Source organism: Plecotus auritus (assembly GCF_963455305.1).
Source record: "Plecotus auritus genome assembly, chromosome: 14".
Lineage (NCBI taxonomy): Eukaryota > Metazoa > Chordata > Mammalia > Chiroptera > Vespertilionidae > Plecotus > Plecotus auritus.
Genome location: NC_137780.1, coordinates 13,750,300 through 13,775,715, shown reverse-complemented (window position 1 = coordinate 13,775,715; position 25,416 = coordinate 13,750,300). Strand labels below are relative to the sequence as shown.

At 42.3% G+C, this 25,416-nt stretch overlaps 1 protein-coding gene across 8 annotated transcripts in view; it reads left to right on the top strand.

Moving 5' to 3' along the window:
• The first annotated feature begins 2,993 nt into the window (after positions 1 to 2,993).
• Positions 2,994 to 25,416, top strand: part of AKT3 (AKT serine/threonine kinase 3) — a 230,038-nt gene continuing 207,615 nt past the window's right edge. For 4 of the 8 annotated variants that reach the window (XM_080651007.1, XM_080651012.1, XM_080651014.1 and 1 more), the window contains exons 1-3: positions 3,062 to 3,107; positions 5,013 to 5,107; positions 14,604 to 14,757. In XM_080651007.1, the coding sequence (XP_080507133.1) occupies positions 14,712 to 14,757 (46 nt within the window). In that variant the 5' untranslated portion in view covers positions 3,062 to 3,107; positions 5,013 to 5,107; positions 14,604 to 14,711. Of the gene's footprint in view, positions 3,108 to 4,412; positions 4,450 to 5,012; positions 5,108 to 14,603; positions 14,758 to 25,416 lie in introns of those variants that run through there. The other 4 variants (XM_080651010.1, XM_080651008.1, XM_080651009.1 and 1 more) reach the window with 4 other exon arrangements.

Genomic DNA, 25,416 nt, shown 5'->3' with positions numbered 1-25,416 from the left:
CTCTCTTAAAATCAGTGGAAAAATATCCTCAGATGAGTATAAAAAAAAACAAAAACAAAACAGAATGAGGGCGTTTTCTCCAAAATTTAGGAAGGACAGTCTCATGGATGGACATGCTGCTCTTCCCCATATTACTAGGGTGTGATGACAATGAAGAGGAGAAAGCCAGCAGACATTCTGTATGAGGTACCATCATACCACAACTGGCAGATTCTGCCAATTCGTGATGGCACAGTCTGAGAGAAAGAATGATGTTGTTTAAATAAATCATAGCTCTGCCCTGCTCAGTGTACCTCGGTTGGTTGGAGCATCATCCCATATCAAGGGGTCGCGGGTTCGATTCCTGGTCAGGGCACATATCTAGTTGTGGGTTCCATCCCTGGTTGGGATGCCTGCAGGAGGCAACCGATCGATGTTCTTCTCTCTTCTCTCACATTGATGTTTCTCTCTCCCTCCCTCCCTTCCTCTAAGATCAGTAAAAAAAATAAAGTAGTTCTATAATAAATAATAATTCTGTAATCAAAACTAACATGCCTTTATTATAGAAGTTGATGAAATTACTACAGTATAAAAGCAAAGTAGAGCAGAAATAAGAGTTTACCATTTTTCAAATACTCTAAATGAAGTCTAGAGGATGTACTCTATTGTGGTTTACACAATACTTCATTTTAGGATTTAATCCAGCTAAGATTTAATCCAATCTGATGAGCCTATGCAAAGTGTTTGGAGACAGTATGGCTCATAAGACAAATTTGGCTTTAACAAAGATATTGGTTAAAATTGGAAACAAATGAAAATTGCTATCGATAAGATATATCTAGTAATTCAGAGTAGCACAATCTCAAAGTCAAATATTTAAAAGCTTTCCAGAGCACTGCCCCCCCCCCCTTTTTAAGGAACTACTGGTGTCATAAGGAACTACTTTCTTTAAAAATAAAAAGTGGGTTGGGTTACTGTAGAATAAAAATGTGACCCATTTTTGTCGTTTACAGCAAGAAATCTGTAACTGAATTATTTTGCCAATAGGGACTGAGATCTGATAATTATGGGAATGAATTATGTATATTTTCTACACTGATAAACTGAATAAATTAGGATACAGTCTTTTACTTTTCAGTTTACTCACCAGTCCATGATGTGCTGGGAAATTTGGGAAAAGGAAAAAAGCAGCAATTGAGGGCTTTTCTCTTGGGCAAATTGTGTATCTTAAAATGGCAAAGTTTGTTCTAGAATGGTCAGGGAAATGTAACCCTTACAAGTGGAGAAAACTGATTAAAAAAACACACACCACAGTTTCATTGGATTTATACGCCTGTCCACCATCCCAGTAGATGTGCATTTCATAAGAGATGTGGACATCAATGTATTAATACAACTCACTGTGTAAATACTAGGGATCTAGCATAAAAGGGGTCCCAGGTTCGATTCTGGTCATGGGCAAATGCCTGGGTTGCCAGCTCGGTCCAACCTGCAGGAGGCAGCCAATCAATGATTCCCTCTCATCATTGATGTTTCTCTCTCTCTCTTCCTCTCTGCAATATATATATATATAACTTACTATATAAATACTAGGGACATGGTATAAAACAATGGGTACCATCACAATGTTGTCAGGACATGGAAAAGCAGAGAAGAAAGTGCAGGTCAAGAGGAGAAACTCTTCTACAGAAAGAAGCCAAAAGCATTAACAAGAATCTTGATTGGGAGACTTAACACGTGTACATCCACGAGGCTAGAGTCCTGCGGCGGAATAACATTCATTTTTTTATTTTACCCTAAAGAACTCTAGAATCGACAAAACATGTTGTCAGAAAAAGGAAAACCCAAAACAATAACTTCTTTGGTAACTTTAAGGAGTGTGATGTATGGTAAAATAGGGCCAACTTGCAGAAATAGGGTCTCCCTTGCCAACATTCTCAGGAGCCATGAACTTCAACAGAAAGAAATGGCACCCTCTTCGCAGGGAGCGCAGTCCATCAGGGCTTCCCCAAAGTCCATGGCAACGAGCAGCCCTCCACAAGGTGTGATTTTTAAAAGCGAACTGCGACCCCACGGCAACCTGTGTCCGAGTGTGGGCTGACGCTGGCGGGCAGCGCTGCGGGGGCCCTGGGTAGGTTCCTGGGCTGTACAGTGGGGTCCCCGGGGCCAGGGCGGAACGGATCCAGGCTGGGGGCTGACCCCCAGGTGAAGAGGGTGGGGTCCCCTCCCCCGGCGCCGGGTTCCCGGGGACACCCCACCCAGGGCACCGCACTGCCAGGTGCGCCCCCGCCCCGACCTCCCTGAGTCGCGCGGGGGGCGGCGGGTGCTCTCGGGGCAGCGCCTCCACGCGCGGCCTCCGGTGCCGCCACGGCCACGAGGGCGCGGGGAACCCCGGCACTTCCCGCCGGGACCGCGGCCCCGCTCCCGGCCCCGCTCCGGCTGCGTCTCGGGCCGGGCTGCTGGGGGATGTTCTCGCGAGAGGAGCGGGCGCGGGGCGCCGCGGGTCGGGGGCGCGGGGAAGCCCGAGGCGAGGCCGGCGGGGAGGGCGCGCGGGCGGCGGGCAGGCCGGGGACGCGGGGAAGCCGCTCCCGCCGCCGCGAGCCAGCCCTGACGTCAGGAGTTTTCCTCAAAGTCAACAACCAGCCCCGCGGCGGCGGCCCGGCGAGGAAGGGGGGCGGGAGGCGGCGGGGACCCCGGCGGGGCGCGCCCGGAGAGGAGGCCGGAGCCCCCGACCCGCCGTGCGTCCGGGGCCCGAGCCGCCCCGCCGCCCCGCCGCCCCGCCGCCCGCCGCGCCCGGCCCCCGCCCCGCGGGCCGCCTGGTGAACTGACGGTGCCGCCGACATCCGATTCCCAGCGAGTCCCCGCCTCCTCCTCCCCCGCCCGCCGCCGCCTCCCGCGCCAGCGCCGCGGCCCGGCCCGGCGGCTCCCTCCCCTCCCGCAGCCCCGCGCCTGCCCTCCCGCCGCACCGGGCTCCAGGGGGCCAGAGCTCTGCGGGGTGGGGGGAGGATAGGAGGGGAGGAGGAGGGAGGGGGGACCCCCGAGTCGCCCCCTCTCCTCCCCCCGCCCCCCCGGCTCCATCCTCCGCCGCCGCCCGAGCAGCTGCGGGGCCGCCGCCGCCGCCTTTGCAGGTAACAGCCACCGCCCCCCACCCGCGCCCCCTCCCCCCGTGTCCCCTTCCTCGGACCCCGGCCCTCCCTCCCGGACCCCGTGGGCGGGGGTCCGGGGGGTGGCGGGGGCGTCTGGGTTGTCCCTGCGCCGGGGGCGTGGGCGGGGGCTGGGTCAGGAGGCTGGGGTGTGGGTGTGGGTGGGAAGGCCGGGGATGCCCGGCGCGGGGACACGGGCACCCCCTCACTTTCCGGGGGGAGCTGGGGGGCGGCGGCGCGCGGGGGGCCGGGGCAGGGTTCCCCGGCCTAGCGGTACCGGCCGCGTCTGGGCTGCCCTGGCCCTGGCGCCTCCCGTCTCTGCGCAACTCCGCGCCCCCCCCCCCCCTCGGTCTTCTCGCTGGCTGCGCGGCGTGGGGAGGGGGCGCCCGTGGGCCGGGGGCGGCGGCGAGGTTATGTAACGCGCGTGGAGCCCGTGGCGGTGTGTTTGGGTTGGGGGGAGGGGGCTGTCTGCGTGCGCCCCGCCCGGGCCGCCGTGCGCGTGGGGTGGGGTGCAGCCGAGGATGCACCGGCGTCCTCGGGGTCTCCTTCCTCCTCCACCCACCCGGCCGGCGGCGCGCGGAGAAGACGGCGCGGGTGGGGTGGGCGGGTGGGGTGTGGGGGGCGGTGGGTGGCGTGCCTGTCTGTGTTTTTAATAGTAGTGGGGTTTGATCCGTTGGGGAGTTGTGTGCTAAGAATAGAAATGTGCGGAAGATGCTGGGTTTGGCGGATCCAGTGATGCTGTCGCTGCTGGTGGCGGCGGCGGCGGCTCGGCTGCAAGTAAACAAACCGGCCTCTCTCTCGTCCATCTCCTCCTGCGCATCGCTCTGCATCAGCCATGATGCTGGTGGGCCCTTCGGAGCCCCAAGTTGAAACCTTGCTGGTGGCTGGGTTCACCCTGGCTCCTTGGCGGGGTCACCCCGCGTTTGGGATTTCCCGGGAATCTGCAGTTAGGCCAGATTGCATCTCTCTAGCGTCAGGTTTCCAATAGCGATATTTGGTGTTGATCTTCTGAAAGCAGAGGCAGTGCCTACCTACAGGTCAAGGGTAGGATGCTCCCCGTTCTCCCATCAGAATAATGTTATGAAAATAAAACCAACTCCTTCCACCTGGGCGGTGATTGGTCGAGAGCCCAGTCGTTTGTAGCTCATAAGGTTCCAAGGTAGAAAGTCAGTGGTGGACTTGATGTGTCTGCTGGCCGATTGCTAGCGTTAATAAAATGGTCACACCTCCTACGCTCATCCTGAAGCGAAAGGCTATGAAAGAACGACCTTTTTTTTTTTTTTTTTGCAGTTAATACATTGCCAGTTGCCTCAAACCATCCATCAAGGTATGCGTGTGTCCCTTATTTGGGAAAGCGTGGTCATACAGCTTTTAGCACACTGCAGGTCATTAGACAACCACTGGGTTTCATTTTTGGTGGAAGCTCATTAAAGTAGATGGTACATTGTTAGGAAATTACTGAAAGAAAAAAACAAAGGTGGAAGAGTCCAATAAAAATGGTTTAGGAAACTTTGTCTTCAGAACTTGAGTGTCATTGCAAAATATGTATAAATGAATATGAATATTCCAAGAGGTGGTTGTTTAATACACACACATACATATATTCACGACGTGGTTGTCTAAAACATGAACATATTTATTAAAATACTTATGAATAAATTACTAGTTTTCTGAGGTATACGATTGATTGCACACTTATTTGCATATATGCAGTTGTTCATGTGGAAATAACAATCATGAATAAACACTAATACAAGAATAAACTTTCATGTATTCACAACTGTACACCTACCTTTGCCCCGCTATTTTCTTTTGACAATATGCAATCTTGACTTTGAAAGTTTACCAACGAGAAGGTACTGAAGATCTGCTTTTTGCTTTTCTCACCAGGTTGACCCCACTATCTTGAATTGGCTTGAGCTTCTTTTTAAAGTGAGAGGAGAGCATATATCACATGAATGAGATGGAATTGGAATTAGATGAAGGTAGATTTTTTTTGGTTCAGCTATATATTTGTACTGTGTATTTTCGGTAGCGTGTTTGCTTCCTGTGTAAAAAAACTAAAGTAACTGCAAAATAATTTATAAAACTATTATTTGTATTCATATTGTCCCAGACACTTAGCCTTTCTGTGATTTAATGAATTATTTTCCAACTTAAAAATTCATTTTTTATTTGATATTGACTTAATTTGTGTTTGTCAGAGTACTTAAGGGTTCTTCTTTGGACGTTTTGTTGTTCATGTAAGTTTTTGGCTGTAAAGTATTTTAAATAAGATTTCATTCATTCAACAAGTATTAGAATGTGAACTGTATGATGGGGCTGGTTGATTGAGAACCTTTTTTTTCCATTTTATTCAGAAGATCACATCCATTAGAAAGAAAATTTGTTTTCAGATCACTGCGAATCTAAACACGTTTTGCTTAAACATATCACAGGACAACTGTGCTTTTAGTACAGAGTCTTGTGCAAAGTAAGGATCTAAGATTTTTTAAACTCTAGCTTTTGATTTAAATGTGAGAGGTTTTCTTTCTTACAGAAATTCAATGGAAATTTCCAACTATTTTGAGTATCTTTAAAAAGAGGAACCCGTTTTACAAATCGATTTTGTGGAAGTTTAGAGTTTACTTACACTTTGCATATCTTTGTGAAAGGATAGCTACACTTTTTGTTGTTGTTATACCTTTTAAGGTCAAGAGTTCACCCTTGGGAAGCTAAGGCAATCATTGTTAACTAGGTGTTAATTGGATTTTATCATGGTTTGATAGGATCTTGTTTTTAGAGTGTGATTAAGTTTCAACATTAAAAAATATTTCATTTGAAACCTTTTAGAATTGAATAGCAACATGCAAGACAGAAAAAGAAGCCATTCCATTTTTAAACTATATATTTTTTTATTAAATTGATTGGTGTCAACATGAACGTATGTTTCAGGTGTGTTTTTCTATGTTAGAAGCCATTTCATTTTGTTTTGACTAAATCAATCTTGTAATTTGACTTGCATGTTTATTTTTCTTAAATTAATTTTAAAAATGCACATAATTATTTTTACAGATTCGTTAGAATACGTAGATCATTTAAAATTGTTCTGTTTTTAACTTCAGGTTTCAGAGTTCACATCAGTATTCTAAATCCTGGTTTCCTACAGCATGCACTGTTCCGTTATTTTGTTTTTTTAATATATTTTTATTGATTTTACAGAGGAAGGGAGAGAGAGAGAGCGATAGAAACATCAGTGATGAGAGAGAATCATTGATTGGTTGCCTCCTGCATGCTCCCTACTAGGGATCAAGCCTGCAACCCCGGGCATGTGCCCTTGATCGGACTGGAAACCATGGACCCTTCAGTCTGCAGGCCGATGCTCTATCCACTGAGTGAAACCGGCCAGGGCGCATGCACTGTTCTGTAGTCTCCTGCAAAGATAGCCCTGAATCATCAGATGTTAACTTAGTTATTTTATCATGGTCTTTCATGGATTCAGTGCAACGTTCATGCTAGCCAATGCCTGGTGAGTTCTTGCCATGTGCCAGGCACTGTTACATGTGACCAACATGTATGTATATATGCATTTAATCTTCATGACTGCCCCTGCTACATTTTTTAAAAGTGATTTTAACACGAGAAAACACTTATTCTGGTGTATAAAAATCCGTCTCATTTTGACTTCCTTCGTTCTGAAACACTTTCTTTTAGTATTTTTCCTAACTTGTCCTTCACAGTGACATTGCTAACTTTCCATAATGTAGTATAACCGTTTTCCCAGAAATCAAGTTAATGTAGATTGACTGACCCATAACATCCTTTTTCATTTTAGTTATTTCAAATGCTGAGTTAACTGCTTCAAATATTTACGTATTTGATTGTAGCACCAGTGTATTAGATTTTAATATACTTCCTGTGCCGAGTAATCTTCAAATAGTAGTTGATAGAGAAATTGACATATGCTTCTTGACCCGTGGATTTGTTTTTTTAGTTCTTTTTCTTTTCAGTACTCTATATTTATTTAATGCCAACTGCACATATTTTACACATCCAAATAGGTATATGTTCCTAATATTCAAAAGGAAAAGTAAAAAAAAAATTACAGCTCTCTAGAAAACTTCCAAGTGAGAATTTCTCTCCCCTGTGTTAAGAAATCTTGTGTTTGTGGGGCTGAGGATGGGAGAGGGAGGAAGATGGTCTTTTGTTAGGATTGGAGTTTAGTTCAGGTTTTGCCCATGTGGAGCTGGTGTTTGGATGTCTTATCTTCCCAACTATATTGGACTTTTGTGGACAGGAACTGTAGTCACAATATTGTTAGCTAAGATGTCAGTTATAAATGAAGTAGATAGCGGACTTGAACTTGAAGAATCATAGGTGTTAGCTCTGTAGAGCTCTTTGGAGTTCCTCCGATGCTATATGTCTTTGTTTTTATGGCGAAGGAAGTACAGGCACAGAGAGTTCAGGGACTGGCATCGCTCTGGTGGGGCAGGTTGGGAAAAGGGACCCAAATGTTGTGGCTTGTCCATTGCTCTTTGGAACACGCCATGCCTACATGGTACCTCTCCCTTTAATTGGTGGTAAAAGGTCAGGCTGATTCTTGGCATTTAGTGTACCAGTTGTGTTTTGTGTATAGGTGACCTCTTTTTCCATTTGATGATCAGAGAGGTCCCAGGACAGAGTTTGGGAGGATCCTACATGTTTATTGGGAAAATACGGCCAACGGTGCAACCAAAATTTTTTTAGTAGCAGCCCTCCGCCTGGCCCTGTAGTATAGGTTCCTGCGCATGGAGACAGCCACAGAGTACGAGAGGAGTGTAGGGGATAATTTGTCAATAGCTTGCCCAGTGTTTTAGGACTCAGAGGATCCAATAAGCGTTTTCCTAGTTGTTCCATATTAGAATATTAAATATATCGCTCAGCACACGTGCTTTTCTTTTTTATCCTCACCTGATGATATGTTTATTGATGAAGAGGGGGGCGGGGAGAGAGGAGAGAAAAACATCTATCCGTTGTCTCCTGCATGTGCCCCGACTAGGGTTGGAACTCCCAATCTAGGTATGTGCCCTGACCAGGAATCGAACCTGCAGCCTTTTTGGTGTAAGGAACGATGCCCCAACCGACGGAGCCACCCAGCTGGGGCACAGGTTGCTTTTTTGATGAATAATGGCTGTGTTGGTTGAAATGGCATTTAAATACCCTAATCAGTGTGGGGAAGAGGGAGGAAATGCTTTATGGTTTTGTCTGTGTATTTCAAAGTTTGCAAAGTTGATTTTTAAGAATTGGCAGTTTTGAAGAAGTGCTCTTTTGTGGGAAAGGAAGAAACTTGCCCGTGTTTATGCAGGTATTTTCCCGTAGTGTAAACTCAGCGAAGATACTTACAGAAAGACTTCGAAGAAAACCCACCGAGCGTATTATTGTACCCTGAAGAGAGGAAAGGTATTCGAAATGTATAATTTGTGTGGCCCCCTTCCCTATGGGTTATGTTTTTTCACAGGATTATAACCTGTGAAAAGCCAGACAGACTGGCTTTTAGAGTTACTTGTGCAGAGCAGGTTGCCTTGAATTTCGCTTCCATGTCAGTATTTTTCTTTTCCCTCAAATCCTTCCAAAAGTTTCACAGAGCTTTCCGCACTCACGGCATACATTAGTCTCACCTATTTCTTGTGCCTAGGTGCATACCATAACAGTATATTATGGTTACCCTTCACCAGCTTTGGTATTTCAAAGTACAGCATTCTCATATATTTGAAATGTTACCTTCATTAATGCAGTTTGACTAGCATATCTGAAGTATGTGAAAAATTGTGGTGCAGAGCGAGTACTATGCTACATCATGTTAATCACAGCCACGTTTATAGTTTAGAGCAAGTTGTGGTATAGAGCTGTACTGTGGCCTTTAACTTTGAAATGAACACAGGAGATGGTCAACCTAGGTTCATTACAACCTTCGTTTGTAAAAAAGAGACTTGCTGAGGTGCCCCTTTACCTGTCACCCAGCTTCTCCTCTCCCGTTATAATTTCATTCGTGATGCCGCATGGATAGGTATTTAATTTCTAATTTATTGGAGAACATTGTGCTTGACTGGGCTTCTGAAGAATAATTTGATACAAAAAATGTTCAGAGCCATTCTCCAATGTTACACATATGTTCGAGAGTTCATATAATGGTTGGTAGAAAGCACACCGACCTGATTGAAGACCTGAATTGCGTGTAGTCACTCTTGTTTCCTGTCACTTAACTCGTTCTGGTAACTGTGGGAAATCAGGTCATTACTGGTTGGTCACAGGATTCCTAGAGAGCACATTAATAGCAAATTATTAAAGGTTTGGGAACAAATTTTAAATACTTCGTTTTGCTTGTCTCCCTGTATACTGACTGTAGTCCCTGTCACAGAGCAGACAAGCAATACATATTTATTAACTGGATATACGTATATTACATGTTTGATTGAGTGAATGATACTTTTACAGGATGTTTGAAGAAGTTACAATTTTTGCTTAAAATTGAATGGTTGGTTGTCCTAAGTAAAGAGAGACCTTTAAAATATTCTTACACATATTATTAAGAAAATATGCCATTCTTTTTCTTTTTTCCTCCCATAATGGATAATTTTGGGTAGTGTTGATGCTTGATTTGTTTGGGAATTGAAACTGGAGCATCTCAACAAAAAATGTCAAAAATGTTGAGAACAGAAGGATAATTTTAATGTGTGATAGTCCTTACAGTTAATGGAGGTCTATAGGAAATGTACTTCAATGGACAGGGACGAATATTTACCCTAATTTTAATGATTTATATATAGGTGCTTCCATAATGTTCAAGTTCAGGTTTGGTTTTAAGATGGCTTTCTGTGGACTTAGAATGTTAGCTGTTCAGTCTGTTTTTTGTTAAGGCTGAATCTTCATTCCTTGTTTTATCCACTGGTTTATTCCATGTTTGTTGAGCATCTATTATGTGTCAGGTGCTGTCAACTTGTTTTACAAGTAAAAATGCTATTGAATGAGGTAAAAGATGTGAAAATGTTTTTCCAATTGTAAAATGACATTCAGGTGCAATTATTATCATCAAACTTCTCAAATAGTCTGAACAAAAGTACCCTTATTATAACCACTTTGTGTAAATTCTAAATGGAATCTGCCAAGAATTCCGTGTGCAATTTTTTTGTAAGAATGGGAAAAATTAGGTTACCCAGTGATGAAATGTTTAATGAAGTAGGCTTAAAAGAAAAATAAGCCAAATTTTGTCTGTTATAGCTCATTGGCTAGAACAGATTTCTAGGGAAGTTAGGACTGTTAGGAGGAGGTGAAGTTCACTCTGCTTTCCTAAACAGATTACATGCTTCCAGTCCAGCTCATCATTTTGCAGATTAGTGGGGTTTTTTTGTTTGTTTTTGTTAATCCTACCCAAGGATATTTTTCCATTGCTTTTCTGAGAGAGTGGAAGGGAGTGAGGGAGGCAGAGGGGCGGGGGAGAGGGGGAGAGAGAGAGAAACATTGATGTGAGAGAGGCACAGGGATTGGTTGCCTCCTGAATGTGGCCCCAGGCTGGGAATCAAGTCTGCACTGAGATACAAGCCCTTGACCAGAATCGAACCCGGGACCCTTCAGTCCGAGGGCCGATGCTCTATCCACTGAGCCAATCCAGCTAGAGCTGCAGATTAGTATTTTTAACAGACTGAGGGGGAGAGGGTAGATGACGAGGTACAGGAATGTTGTCATTGCAGGAAAATGAACGAGTATAGCTTGCTGCTTATGAGTTAGTAGCATTGTTTTGATATGCAAACGAGCATTTATTTATTTCTAGCATATTGACCTTTGAATGTCTTTTAAGTTATGTTCGAAGAATGTGTCATTTCAGTCAATACTCAGGAGCAATTTTTAAAGCTGAAAGTTATGATTATGGGTAGAATCCGTTCACATTGTAAGATGCAAATGCGTAAAGCCATCTCTATAATGTGTGGGGTCACTGCCCCTCACAGAGATGATAAATTTTATCCTATTGATTTAACATAGATTTTAACAGTTTAAATATATAAGCGCCAGTGAACTTTTTTTTTTCAATCTAAAATATTAGTTTTTGAAACAGTGTCTTTATAAAATGAGATTCACTGACTGGGTGATGTGGGATGTCAGTCCCCCGTTTCCGCTGGGGAGGCCGCGCTGGTGGAAAGAGCACGCGCCTGGTGCTCTGTGTTGGGGCTCCCTAGAGGAGCCCTGTGACCCTGTCTCTTCATCTGTCTTGACCTTGCCCTCAACCGTAAACCGAAGGTCGCTTCCAGCTTTACGATTCTTACAATGAAATGTCCACTTAAAAAAAAACCATTTGACAATACTTTTGTTTTTCTAGTGTTTGTTTGTTTGTTTGTTTGTTTTTTAATATATTTTATTGATATTTCACAGAGAGGAAGAGAGAGGGATAGAGAGCTAGAAACATCGATGAGAGAGAAGCATCGATCAGCTGCCTCCTGCACACCTCCTGCTGGGGATGTGCCCGCAACCCAGGTACATGGCCCTGACCGGAATCGAACCTGGGACCTTTCAGTCCGCAGGCCGGCGCTCTATCCACTGAGCCAAACCGGTTTCGGCTGTTTTTTTTTTTTTTTTTTTTTAAATAGGGGTACGGTAATACATTATTTAATAGGAAAGCCCACATTTTAAATATGTTTACTGGATATGGATTATTTTTGGTTATTACTAAGCATGGATCCCCGACCTCTTCCATTTCTAACCCTAGGAGTATTCAGGAGGAGTTTCCTTTTACCCGTGGGACATAATTTTATAGTCAGAAGCGCAGGATTGCTTTAATGGATGTGAGGCCCCTTGCGACCGCAGACCCAGAGAGAAGGCCTGCGGGCAGCTCTCACAGGACATGGTTTTGTACCAGTGCTCCCCACACTTAACTCCCTTTAACTGTTTGTGTAAAGAGTTAGCCCTCCTATGATCTGGCTCTGTATGTGCCCTGTAGCCAGCTGACCATGGTGAGGTCTTCAGGAAGTTTCATAAACGAAATTAAAATGATCTTTGGGTTCTTGACGGAAGGGTTTTGTGGTTTCTTTGTGTGTTGCCTGCTTATAATGGTGAAATGAGTCTTGTCTTGAATTATGTGGCCGCATCCTGTGGCATTTCCTAACGGGCGCTCCTGGATACCAGTACACGCTGCTGAAGAAGAATACAAAAAGAGCCCTGTGTGTTCAGATACATTTAGGATTTGCTGAGATGCTTAATATGTTTATCGTCATGTTTCAAGAGAAAGAGACATGGTTTGTAGAATTTTCCCAACTTATTGGACCAAAGAATTTTTCTTTTTCCATCTTTCTTTTTTTTTAAAATTTTCCAGAGTTTCTTTTTAATATCCTGTCAAACATATTTTGGGGAAGTACCCCCAGGTTCTAATATCCCTTTGCACTCCCTACAGTAGGAGGGCCTGACGATTTTGAGGACAGGCTGGGCCCTGCCTGGAGGTCCGGCGGCAGCCCCAGGCCACACGATGGCCTTGGTCTTGGCTTCAGCTGCACAGACTTTGTGGGGTTTTGAGTCTGGATTCCTGACTGCTCCATGACTAGGCTGTGCCCTTAATCTGCATCAGAAAAAGAACCGTAATCCAGTCTAGTACTAGCCAAGGAGTCTCTCCTCTCCTCACCGCTAGGCCTGCTGATGAAAACCCAGTCTGAGAACCGGCACCTGAGCTAGGCCGGCCATCCGTTTCCTGGTTATCTGAAATTGACGCTGGTGCCCGGGCCCTGTTTCTGGGCCTTTTCTGGGAAATGCTTTCACTCACTGTTATCCTGGTATTTCCCTTTTCAGGTTGAGAGGGACGATGAGAAATCACCCCATAAAACGCAGTGCTGTTTGTGTGTGAGGGTATTTTGGGGACTTCGTTTTTTTACACTAGAAGGTGTCTTGTAAAGACCCATGATAAAATTTCAGATTTTTGTCACAGGAAGAATTATATTCCTTCTGAGCAACTTCTTTTTTTTTTTTAAATACTTATGGGTGCTGTAAATATTGAAACCTATAGTGTTTCCTTATTTGCATGGCTTCCTGAAAGCTCATGCTAAATGTGTGGCCCATCTTCCCAAATGCACGCAGACTTCTCTCCAGCTTCCTTTCATCTTTACCGAAGGCAGCGATTTCAACCTTTTTCCTTCCATGGCACATATAAACGAATTGCTAAAATTCTGCGGTATGATTTTCCGTCACACTGGACATCATTGTATTGGTGATTATTTTGTTTGTTTGTTTTAAGGGAGGGGGAGAGACCGGGAGAAACTTTGATGTGAGAGACACATTGATTGGTTGCCTCCCGCACGTGCTCCGACAAGGGTCTGGGATTGAGCCTGCAACCCAGGTACTTGCCCTTGACCGTAATCGAACCCGGGACCCTTCAGTGGGCCAACGCTCTATCCGCTGAGCCAAACTGGCCAGGGCTGTTGTCAATCTTTTATTTGATAATCTAAGGGAAAAGAGGTCAGTGCCCTTGACTAAATAGTCAGGTGTTGGATGTTTTGTTTCAGTTGAATTTCTTGAGGTAACACTGGTTAATAGAATTATATAGGTTTCAGGTATACAGTTCTATAATGCTTCATCTGTATATTGTGTTGGTATGATTACACGTTTTAGAAATTCTTGCGGCACACTAGTAGAAAATCACTGATTGAAGGGGACATCGTTTTCAAGAACGCAGGCTGTGGAGTCAGGCAGCTTGGCTCCATCATTTTGTGTTCACATCGGGCAAGCTGTTTAATCTCCATGAACCTCAGTTTCCCATCCGTGAAATGGGTTAATAGTACTCTCCTAAGGGGGTTGTGAAGGTTACCTCTATGACTAACAGGTTTAAGCGCCTCTACGAGTTCCTGGCACATCTTGAATACTCCATACTTCTTTTATATTTTCATATTCCCTGTGTTACTTTGTCTACTTTAAAAGTAGTTGATGTAGTATTATTTATTATTATTTATAATATTGTACTTATTGTAATCAACCTAAAATATTTCCTGGAACCAAGCAGACTAGGCATACCTACATGTTGGTTTCTTAGCACATGGTATTTTACATAAAACACAGCAATTAAGAACATTCACAATTGCTTTCCCATAACTATTTTTAAATTGACAGAGATTTTTGAAATTAGACATAGATGGAAGATTTACTTTTTAGTCCACTTCACTTTCATTCTCTTGCCTTCGGCCTCAAACGCACATCAGCAAACAAATGTTCTGTATCCTTTGGGTAGGTGTGACAGTGGTTTTCTGAAAGACATTTTCTTGTTGCAGCCTCTTAGGTTAAAAGTTTCACTATCATTTGAAACCTGTCACAAGACGAGGGAAGTGTGTTCGTTATACAACTATTTAATAAATACGTCCCCCAGTTTGAAGAGCTCGACTTTTATGTAAGGTCAGGCCCATTGAAGACATTGACAAAGAATTAGTTGTTTGTTATTGCTGTGTGATCTCCAAGAATGGAAAAAAAAGACATTCTTTCTTCAATACTTCCTTCCAGGCTGAGTCATCACTAGAGAGTGGGAAGGGCAGCAGCAGCAGATAAAAACCCCAAAGCTGATATCACAAACTCCCATTTCTCCAAGTTGGGGGCTAGCGGGGAGCCACCATGAGCGATGTTACCGTTGTGAAAGAAGGTTGGGTTCAGAAGAGGGGTAAGTGTGCAACAAAACCAAAACATGTGGTTGGTAAGTGTGCTAACACTTAGTGGTGTCTTGGAAGTTGATATTTTTTTCTGATGCTGTTAACAAAGTAAACTGTGATGTACTATGTCCAGTAAGAGAGAAATGATATTTAGCATGTGTGTTAGGAATGTGCTTGTTATTCAAGGATTCTTTATAACTTTTTTTAAAGATATATATATATGTGTGTGTGTGTGTGTGTATATATATATATATATATATATATATATATTGATTGATTGATTTCAAAGAGGAAAGGGGAGAGAGGGAGAGAGAGAGAGAGAGAGAGAGAGAGAGAGAGAGAAACATCAATGATGACAGAGAATCATTGATCGGCTGCCTCTTGCACGCCCCACACTGGGGATCCAGCCCGCAACCTGGAAATCGAACCACGACCTCCTGGTTCATAGATTGATGCTCAACCACTGAGCCATGCCAGCCGGACTGTAATTCTTTATTTTGATAATTTATAATCAAGTTTGGCTTTCTGGTATGTTGTGTGCATGTATGTTACATAAAATTTGTTTCGTGTTCAGTGTTGCCTGCTGACTCTACAAATAACAGAGAGAAATCTTTAGAATGATTTAATATCGAAAAAAATTGTCTAACTTGTATGCATTTTAAGACATGTAAACATAAATCAAATAATCCAGTTATATTAAGCCAATTTGGATGGTGGTAGGGGAAGGGATTAAAGTAGTAAAGGGGGCGGGTTCACCCACAAACTCTTGGATTCACAATCTCATGAGTAGGTAAGTAAAGTGCTGATTGGAAGGCCACCTGCGGAAAGGGTGTGTGTGTGTGTGTGTGTGTGTGTGTGTGTGTGTGTGTTTATGTTTAATTTTATGTTTTGTTTTCCATGATCTACTTTTAGTATTTCTTGTTTACTCCCACTTTAGATACATAATTCAAATGCATTATTATGCTTTTGTAATATTAAAGGAAGAACTCTTCAATGTAAAACATTTTATCCTCTATGAGATCACCTCTGCTAATGTGGTCAATGTGTTTATTAGAATTCTAGAGTTTGGACTAGTTGCTAGGCAACCACTGCTTATCCACGTGGCCACATTGAGTAGGATGAGGGCTCTTTCATTCTCAGGACTTTTCGGTTATTGATGTCATTTTCTGGTTAAACATTGCCTTTTAAGGTGTGATTTTAATATTCTTTTAGGGTCTGTGGTTCATACCTATGCTGAAAGCTGTTGACAATAGTTAAATGTGATTATGTATTTTTGAGCTTTTAAAAATCAGCTTTATTGAGTTATTTACATATAATAAAATATACCAATTTTAAGTGTGCCCTTTATGAATTTTGCTAAACTTTTAAAGGAGTGTAACCAACACTGTAATCATGACATAGAATGTTTCTATCACCCAAAAAAATTCCTGCATTCCCTTGGTAACCACTACTCTGCTGTTACTATAATTTTGCAATTTCATACAAGTAGAATCATACAACATGTAATCCTTTGAGTCTGATTACTTTCACGTTGCATAATACTTTTTTTTTGCACACTCCAAATGTTCTGCTGAGATGCTTACAAATACTGAAAGTCGCCCAGCCTGGACCCAGCAGCCACAGCCGAGGGCCGGAGGGGGCAGGGAGGTGGGCTGAGTGTTAAGGTGGAAAGACTGTGGCCAGGCTGCTGGCGGCCTGGTCCTCTGCTCCATGTTCATCACGCTCGGAGGCTGGGCCTCAGGGACCTCCCTCTCTGTGCTCCCCGTACCGTCCTGAGGAGGCCCTTCTAGCTTTCTCCTCCTCGGGACCTAGACACCCTGCCTTCACCCCCTCTGGCTCTCAGCAAGGCACGTGTGGTAGGGAGAGGGCTGGCCAGGCCAGCAGGCTGTGCATCGGGGCCTGGAGACGGGCTGGGGAGGAGCTGTTAGGACCCTTTCCCCGGCATGCGGTCCCCGAGGGCCTGGGCTGCAGAGATGGTGGCACGTACCCTCAGATGGGCCACAGCTTAGCTGTGGGCTGAGCTAGGGAGCCCTGCAATGAGTATGTAACCATGGCAATGAAGTGGTTAGTTACTCTGGTGACCATGGTGATGGGTCTGCAAAAAGGGGCTGGGGCTGAGACCCCAAGGATAAAACTTGAGGTCTCTGACCCTTGAGCACAGTAATGAAAACGTAAACGCGGGAGAATAATGGGTGAGAGCAGGGTTTGAGAAGCACGCTGCCTGAGATTTTAGGATTCCTGTATACAGTTGTGTTTTTCATTGGTTTGTTCCTGTTCCTTGGTGAGTAGTATTGCACAGCTTGTGTCCACCAGCTGCTGGGCGTTTGGGCTGTTTCTGGTTTGGGGCTGTTAGGAAGAAAGCTGCTGTGAACATGTGTGTGCATGTGATTTGTGATGTGTTTTTCTTGGGCTATAACCTAGGAATGAGATTGCTGGGTCCTGTGTAAGTTTATGTTTAACTCTATCAAAACTGCCGAACTGTTTTCAAAGCGGCTGACCAGTTGTGTTCAGTTTAATGTCTTTATGTTATCCTCATTGTAGAAATTTGGAAAGCATTTTCAGATTTCACCGCTGTGTGAAAGAAGGTATTTTTAAGATCATGGATGTGGGTCGGCTTTGGCAATGTTAACATAAATGTAAGCTGTTGCCATCACCACCTTTTATCAAGGGTTTAGAGTGGTTGTTGAGTCTGTTTAATTAATTGTGTCTCTTCTGAAATACCATTATAGAGGTTGGTATATAGTACATGGGATATAGAAAAAGGGAAAAAAATAAAATAGAATTTCTCGGTGTTTTTCCTGCATTGGTTAGGGAAAGAGAATTCTAGTGATGCGTGTGTGTGTGTGTGTGTGTGTGTGTGTGTGTGTGTGTGTATGCGTGCATTAATTTGGGGAAGTAATAGTCTTATAAACATAAGACTTTGAATAATACACAAAGGTATAAAACGCCAAGTAAAACTCTTTCTACCCTCTACCTCTTCCAACTAGTTCCTATCCTCAGAGATAACCATTTTAGACCTTTTCTAGTTCTTTTAAAAAATGTATTTTTATTGATTTCAGAGAGGAAGGGAGAGGAAGAGGGAGAGAGATAAGACACATCAGTGATGAGAGAGAGTCACTGGCTGCCTCCTGCACGCCCCCTTCTGGGGATGGAGCCCACAACCCAGGCATGTGTTCTGTCTGGGAATCAAACCGTGACCTCCTGGTTCATAGGTCAGTGCAGACCTTATTTCTTTTTAATTCTTCTGCTGATTATCCCAATTTTATATATAATGTGCTAAACTTTATTTTTGACTGATCTTAAGTAATCTAGTATATCCCCATTGTGAAAAAATGAGATGTTTTACTTTTAATACTTACTCTCTTCATTTTTTTCTTTTTTTGGGAGCCTTTATAGTTAAATTTATTGCATCATTAATTCTATAAATTATTTAGACATAATCTTGCCACTTCATAAGTTAAGAAAAATTAGTACCCCTTATAATCTTTACCTTGATTTCCTCACATTTCTTCTCCAATTTGTTAACTGTAACATTTATTTTATATCATCAAGGTTTAATAGTTACACTTGATTCCAAAAAAACAGTAATCACTATTATGCTATGTAAACAATATTAACTATAAACAAAGTAGTATGATGCATGTGATGGGAGAGCAGATGAATTTCTTACACGCTATTGGTACTCAAGATCATTTCATACTTTAGTTTGGCTTCTAGTTTGGGCTATAACTGTTTTGTTTTTTTCCTGGATTTTCTAATTGCCACATTTCCCCCCTTTTGGTAGAAGACTGTATATGCCTTTATAACATCACTTGGTTATCCAGTTTTGAAATCATACTATTTGTTGACGTTCTAATGTGAATTGCCTTTTTATATGGATATGATCAGCTGATATCATGCTATTTAATTGCGTTCTTGGACAAGTTCTATGATCTCTTAGATGTCCTCTCTCTCTCTCTCTCTCTCTGGTATTTATTTTGAAATTTTCTAGAGCACTTCCTGAAGTAATCTTTTCAGAAAGGGTGTGTGCGTGCTTGTCCACACAGTGTTTGAGAATGTCCTTTTCACTTCCACACCTGGTACATACCTTGGCTGGGTATAGAATTCAGGCTTCAAATAGTTTTCCTTCAGGATTTTGAAGGTTGAATTCCATTACCTTTTAGTAACCAGTTTACTGCTGAGAGGCTTGGCACTGGCATGAAGAATTTTTGTAGGTAACCTGCATTGTTCTCTGGAAGCTTTTTACCCGTGGGATTATGAAACTACAGAGAATAAGCTGTAGTCCTTGTTTGCTCATTCTGTAATTCATTCACACGGTGGACCCTTTGAAACTGCAGACTTTTATGTCTTTCTTCAGTTTTGGGAAGTCGCCTATATTTCTTTTATTATTTTTTCCCTTCTGTGTTCCCTGTATTCCTTTATGTTTTCTGTTTTTTAAATTCTCTTAGAGCTTCTCTAGCAGTGCGCTGTTTTAAATGTTTTCTTTCATTTTGCCATGCCTGTTTTTTCCTCTTTGTTTCTTGACCTTTTATTCTAGCCCTTCATTGAATTTTATATTTCAGTTATTACTTTATATTCTCAGGACTTCTTTCTTTATAGGTTATGGCACCTGCTCTTATTTTACTTAACATAACATTAGTGTCTTATTCTTAGGACACTACATACATTTTATTTTGAAGTTTATTCTCCTCTTTGAACAATTCCTTCAATTTGCTTATTTTGTTTCTTTTGTTATTGGGTGTTGTTTTTGGTGGTGGTGGTTTTCTTTAGCTATCTGGTGATCCCTGTTTATCTGGGTATATTTGTGAATGAAAGACTGGGATTGCTGGTAATGGCCTCTGTCAATTTTTACAGTTTATGTGTTTCTCCTGTACTTATAACAAGTTAGACTCACTGAAAGAAGGTTTGTACGGTAGTGTTTAATTGTATTCTTGAAAGCATTCGTTGAAATCTAGGGGAAACCAAATTGGTTCCTTTTTTTCCTCCACCATTCTTAATTTATTCCTTTAGAAATTTCAATATAATTTTAATAATAATTTTGTGTAAATTTCACTATATAATCTGTTGGTGTTTGGCTATATTTTGGTTCAAAGGATTTCTTCCAGAAGAGCAGTGTTATTGTAAACACCCTGGGCAGATAGTTATCACCTGAACTTTGGTGTGTTCTCATTCAAGAATAAATATGATACTATCTGCCTTCGTTACCTCACCATGTGGTTTTAAACATTACGAGGTCATGCTTGTCGAGGAGTGTTTTTTAAACTCATAAACTATTAATAAAGGGTATTTACTAGCATATAAAAAAGTCACGCTATAGCCCTTACTTTCAATGCCCGTCCTTTTTCTCAAACCAGCATTGCTGAATCAGTTCTTGTTAGCTCCTTTTCAGGTATAATCTCATTTTGTTCGTACTTTTTTTAAAGTTGTTCTTCAGTAAATATCTTCCAGGAAAATGAAAACAACAACAGATAATTATTGGTGTTGTGTAGCGTAAATGCTTTATGAGTGGCAAATAGTAAGGAAACGTTTCTTTCTGTACTTTTCTGGAGCGGTTGCAAAGTGGTATTATTAATTGAGAGAAAACATTAACATGGTATTGTTGATGCTAAAGATGACAGTAAAAGAAATGTAATGTAGCAAACACGGAGCCTGCAGCTTTCTCCTCGGGGTCCAGGCAGAGCCCCCACAGTTTGGCTGCACAGAGGAGCCATCTGTATGCATTTTGAGCACTTGTGAAATCATCTCCTTCTCAGACCAGCCCAGAGGCATACTCTAGGTGACTAATATCTCTAACCTAGATGTCAAATTTGCTTTCTTATTTTGTTTCATTATAGCTAGTGGCAATATTTGCTGTGAAGAAACTTGCCGCATTAATAAAGTTCAACCAGCTTAAAAGGTCTAAGTTGCAGAATTAAGTAGACTGCAGTAATATTGATCAAGGGCTGATTGTGATTTACAAAATTGTGTTTGCTTAATAGTGTTATTTCTTAAAAACCTGAGTATGTAATCTCTTATAAATGTGGACAGCCAGCTCCTTGATAACAAATTAAAATCAGTTATGTATTTCTAGTCAACTCATAATCGTACTGTTTTGGAATTGGTACCAATTGAAAGGTGGTTTTGTCATTAAAAACATTTTGATTCTGGAGAGCATTATGCTAAGTGAAATAAGCCGGTCAGTGCAAGATAAATACCACATGATCTCACTCATTTATGGATAATAAAGAACATTACAAACTGTTGAACAAAAATAGAGGCAAAGAAGCATCGAACAGACTGTCAAACTACAGCGGGAAGGTAGGGGAGGGTTGGGGGGGCGAAGGTAAGAGATCATCTGAAGGATTTGTGTGCATGCATATAAGCACAACCAACAGACTCAAGACACTGGGGGCGGGGGGACGAGGGCAAGTGCCGGGGGTAGGGGAGGCCGGGGGAGGTCAGTGGGGAAAAAAAAGAGACCTATGTACTACCATTTGTAATACCTTAAACAATAAAATTAAAACATTTTGATTGATGACAATGCTGCGTACATGCAAGTATACGTTAATTCCTTACATTTTTCTTGTATTGACGTCTTGAACAGCTTGAGTTTCCGTGTTGTGTTCTGTGTCTATAACCAGCTTGTGCTTTCAGATAACTTTTCCCCTTGGTGTGCCTGGTACTTGTGATCTCCACTATCTGTAAACTGTCCTATGAATTACATTTGTCTCATGTTTTATGAAATGCTCTGTTAGATGAACCAGAATATTAGTATTTGGTCATTACAAGCTCCAACTTGATAAGTCTGTTGTCTTACAAAGTAGCTTAATCCCACTATGCGAAATATACCTTAGGAACATAAAGACTGTAGGCTGAGTTTATGTTTGCATGAGTGATTGTTTTGGTGCAGTCAGTTATAAGTTGTTATAGAAAAGAAAATGCACAGTTTTGGGGGTACATCCATGTCCAAGGGCCTTTCCTTCTCCTTCACTTTGTAGGTACTTGTGTGCCTTTTGTTCTTGTCTTATTCACAAAGTGACTTATGAAACAAATTATGAAATGATTAAGGAAAAAGAAAATGACCATATGATTTCCTGTTTACTACTCGACAGCAAGCGTTTTCCATAGAAGAGTAGGGCTGTGGTAGTGACCATATAACCACGTGATACATTAGAGAAGCTCACTTTGACTTTTTTTTTGTTTTGTTTTGTAATCCTCACCCGAGGATATTTTTCCATTGATTTTTAGGGAGAGGGGAAGGGAGAAGGAAAGACAGAGAGAAACATCGATGTGAGGGAGACACATGGATTGGTTGCCTCCCACACGTGCCCTGACTAGGGCCAGGGATTGAGCCTGCAACTGAGGTATGTGCCCTTGACCGGAATCGAACCCAGGACCCTTCAGTCCACAGGCCGATGCTCTATCCACTGAGCCAAACCGGCTAGGGCTCCCTTTGACTATTGATGTTGTAAGTGGAGAAGAAACGTAGAAAAATTAAATTTGTTGGTAATGACATTTAAAACTCTGAGATTTGATGTATTTACATTGTGAAATTTGCTTTTCTCTTACAGTTTCAATTGCTTTGTTTTGAAAATTTTAACCAAGTAAGCCAAATGCAGAGAACCCTCAAATGATAGCTTTCACATGCATTCTAGAGTTACAGAATTCCATGGCTGCTGCTAGACACCCCTACACACCCACCCACACCCCCACCCACCCACACCCCCACCCACACACCTACCCACACCCCCACCCACACACCTACCCACACCCCCCACCCACACACCTACCCACACCCCCACCCACACACCTACCCACACACCTACCCACACCCTCACACCCCACCCACACACCTACCCACCCACCCACACACCCCACCCACGCACCCACCCACACACACACCCACCTACCCACACACACCCCCACCTACCCACACACCCACCCACACACCCACCCACACACACACCCACCTACCCACACACACCCACACACCCACACACCCACCCACACACCCCTTCCCAATCAACAGTCGAGTTTGGTGTGCTGACTGTATCCGCCACCTTGCCCAATTCTTATTCAAGTTACTTTTAAGCTTTTCTGTGCAGATGGCCTAGTCATCTGCAGAGAGCCTCTGTTCCCCTCCTTCCTTTCCAGTCCTTGTGCTTCCACTTGATTTGTCTGGTTAACTCACTGGTTAGGACCTCGAGTACAATGTTGAGTAAAATTATGCGAGTCGACATCGTGGCCTTATTTCTCATCTTCCTGGGAAAGCATTTACTTTACACGAAGTGTCGTATTAGCTGTAGGTTTTCCACGGCTGCCCTTTATCGGGTGGAGAAAGTTCCTTTCCTGTCCTAGTTTGCTGAGAGTTTGTGTGTGTGTGTTTTTTTAAATCATGAATGAGTGTTCAATTTTTTCAAAAGATTTTCCATATCTATTGACATGACCACTTCCCTTTTTTCATTCTGTTAATATGGTGTGTTACTTTCATTGCTGGAATCAATCCCATTTGGTCATGATGGGATTTATATATTACCAGTTTTGATTTACTAATGTTTTATGAAGGATCCTTCTTCTTCTTCTTCTTCTTCTTCTTCTTCTTCTTCTTCTTCCTTCTTCCTTCTTCCTTCTTCCTTCTTCCTTCTTCCTTCTTCCTTCTTCCTTCTTTCTTCTTTCTTCTTTTACTTTTTTCTTCTTCCTTCTTTTTACCAGAATATTGATCTATAATTTTCATTTCAGGTTTTGGTATACTGGTTATGCTAGACTCATAAAATAGATTGTAATAGGAAGTATTCCCTCCTCCTTTTTGAAGGAATTTGCATAAGGTAGGTTTTATTTCCTCCTTACATGTTTGATAAGATGCATCAGTGAAGCCAGCTGGGTTGAAGAATTTTGATAAGTAATTCCATTTATTTAATAGATATAGGGCTATTCAGATTTTCTGTTTCATCTTGGGTTGGTTTGGGTAAGTTGTGTTTTTTAAGGAATTTTTCCATTTCATTCCAGTTTTTGATTTGTTAGATATAAGGTTGTTCTTAATATCTGCAGGATCTATAATGATAATCCCCTTATTAAATTCTCATATTATCAATTGTGTTCTCTTTTTCTTTGATCCGTCTTGCTAGGTGTTTATACATTTTATTCTTTGAAAGAACCACATTTTTGCTTTGTTTATTTTCTTTGTCCCCTTTGTTTTCTATTTTATTGCATGTGCTCTTAATTATTTTCATTTGCTTGTCATTTTCTGGCTTCTTAAGATAAAATATTACTTTTTTCTTTCAAGTAAGTCTAAGAATTTAAAGCTATGGATTTATCTTACTTCACTGCTTAACTGTCTCACAAGTTTTGATATTGTATTTTCATTGTCATTTAGTGTAAATGTTTTCGAACTTGTGATTTCTTTGAACCTTGAGTTATTTAGAAAAGTATTGCTTAATTTCAAAATATATAAGGGTTTTTAGATATCTTAGTGTTAGTGATTTCTGTATTACATTAGATTATAATTACAGAAGATTCTCTGAAATTTTTGTGATATTTTTTAATGGTCCACCGTTTGATCACTTTGATTTTAAGCTGTTGTGGATGTAGTATTATAAATGTGTGGTTAACCGTTTGTACACCATAAGCGTCTATAGCAGGGGTGGGCAAACTTTTTGACTCGAGGGCCACAATGGGTTCTTAAACTGGACCGGAGGGCCGGAACAAAAGCATGGATGGAGTGTTTGTGTGAACTAATATAAATTCAAAGTAAAGGAGCGGAGGGGAGAGCAAGAGAACCGGATAGAACAGCCGGATCCGGCCCGCGGGCCGTAGTTTGCCCACGGCTGGTCTATAGACACAAGCAGCAGACCTTTTTTAATTAAATTCAAAGTATCGTGGCAGTTAACTGGTTAAGATGGCTGATCGCGCATCATCTCTTCCATATCTTTACTGTTTTTGTTTTTAGTTCTATCAGTTACTGAGAGGGGTAAAATCTCCAACTATGACTGTGAATTTGTTTCCTGCTCATGTGATAATAACCATGCACCCACCACTCTATCTTCTTCTATGTATGTTTTTGCTTACGCCAGTTTTCTTGCTTGGCATATATTTTTCCTTTGCCTTTGTCAATGAAAATCTTGTATGTCCTTCAAGGCCAGGTTCCAATGTCCTCTCAACATTTTTTTTTTTTATCGTAGTCTCAAAGTTAGAATGATTTCTCCTGTCTAGAATATGACCTCACTTCCATGCCTTTGCTTCCTTGTGGCTTCAGATTGGCTGGTTATTAAATAGATCCATTTTTTCTGCTTCTCCCTCGAAAACTTCCTGAGGATAGGAACTGTGTCTACTACATCTGCATTTCTTTCCCCCAGGGGTCTACCGGTACCTTGAATGTAGAATGTTCTTAATCAGTCTTTGATGAATGAATGAGGGGGAGGAAGAAAGTTCTAGAAGTTCAAACAGCTCTATATCACAGATTTCAGGACAAGGAACTAGACTTGGGGCAGCAGAGGCCTGGCCGGGAACACAGTTCTGGAAGCGACCTACATCCAGGATAGGGTTTTGGTGAGGGCAGTGGGCGCAATATAAACAAATAGTTTTCCATGTCATATAGGTTTTCAGGTATTTCAAGATTGCTGTGCCCTAGCCGGTTTGGCTCAGTGGATAGAGCACAGCCTGTGGACTGTAGGGTCCCCCCGGGTTCAATTCCG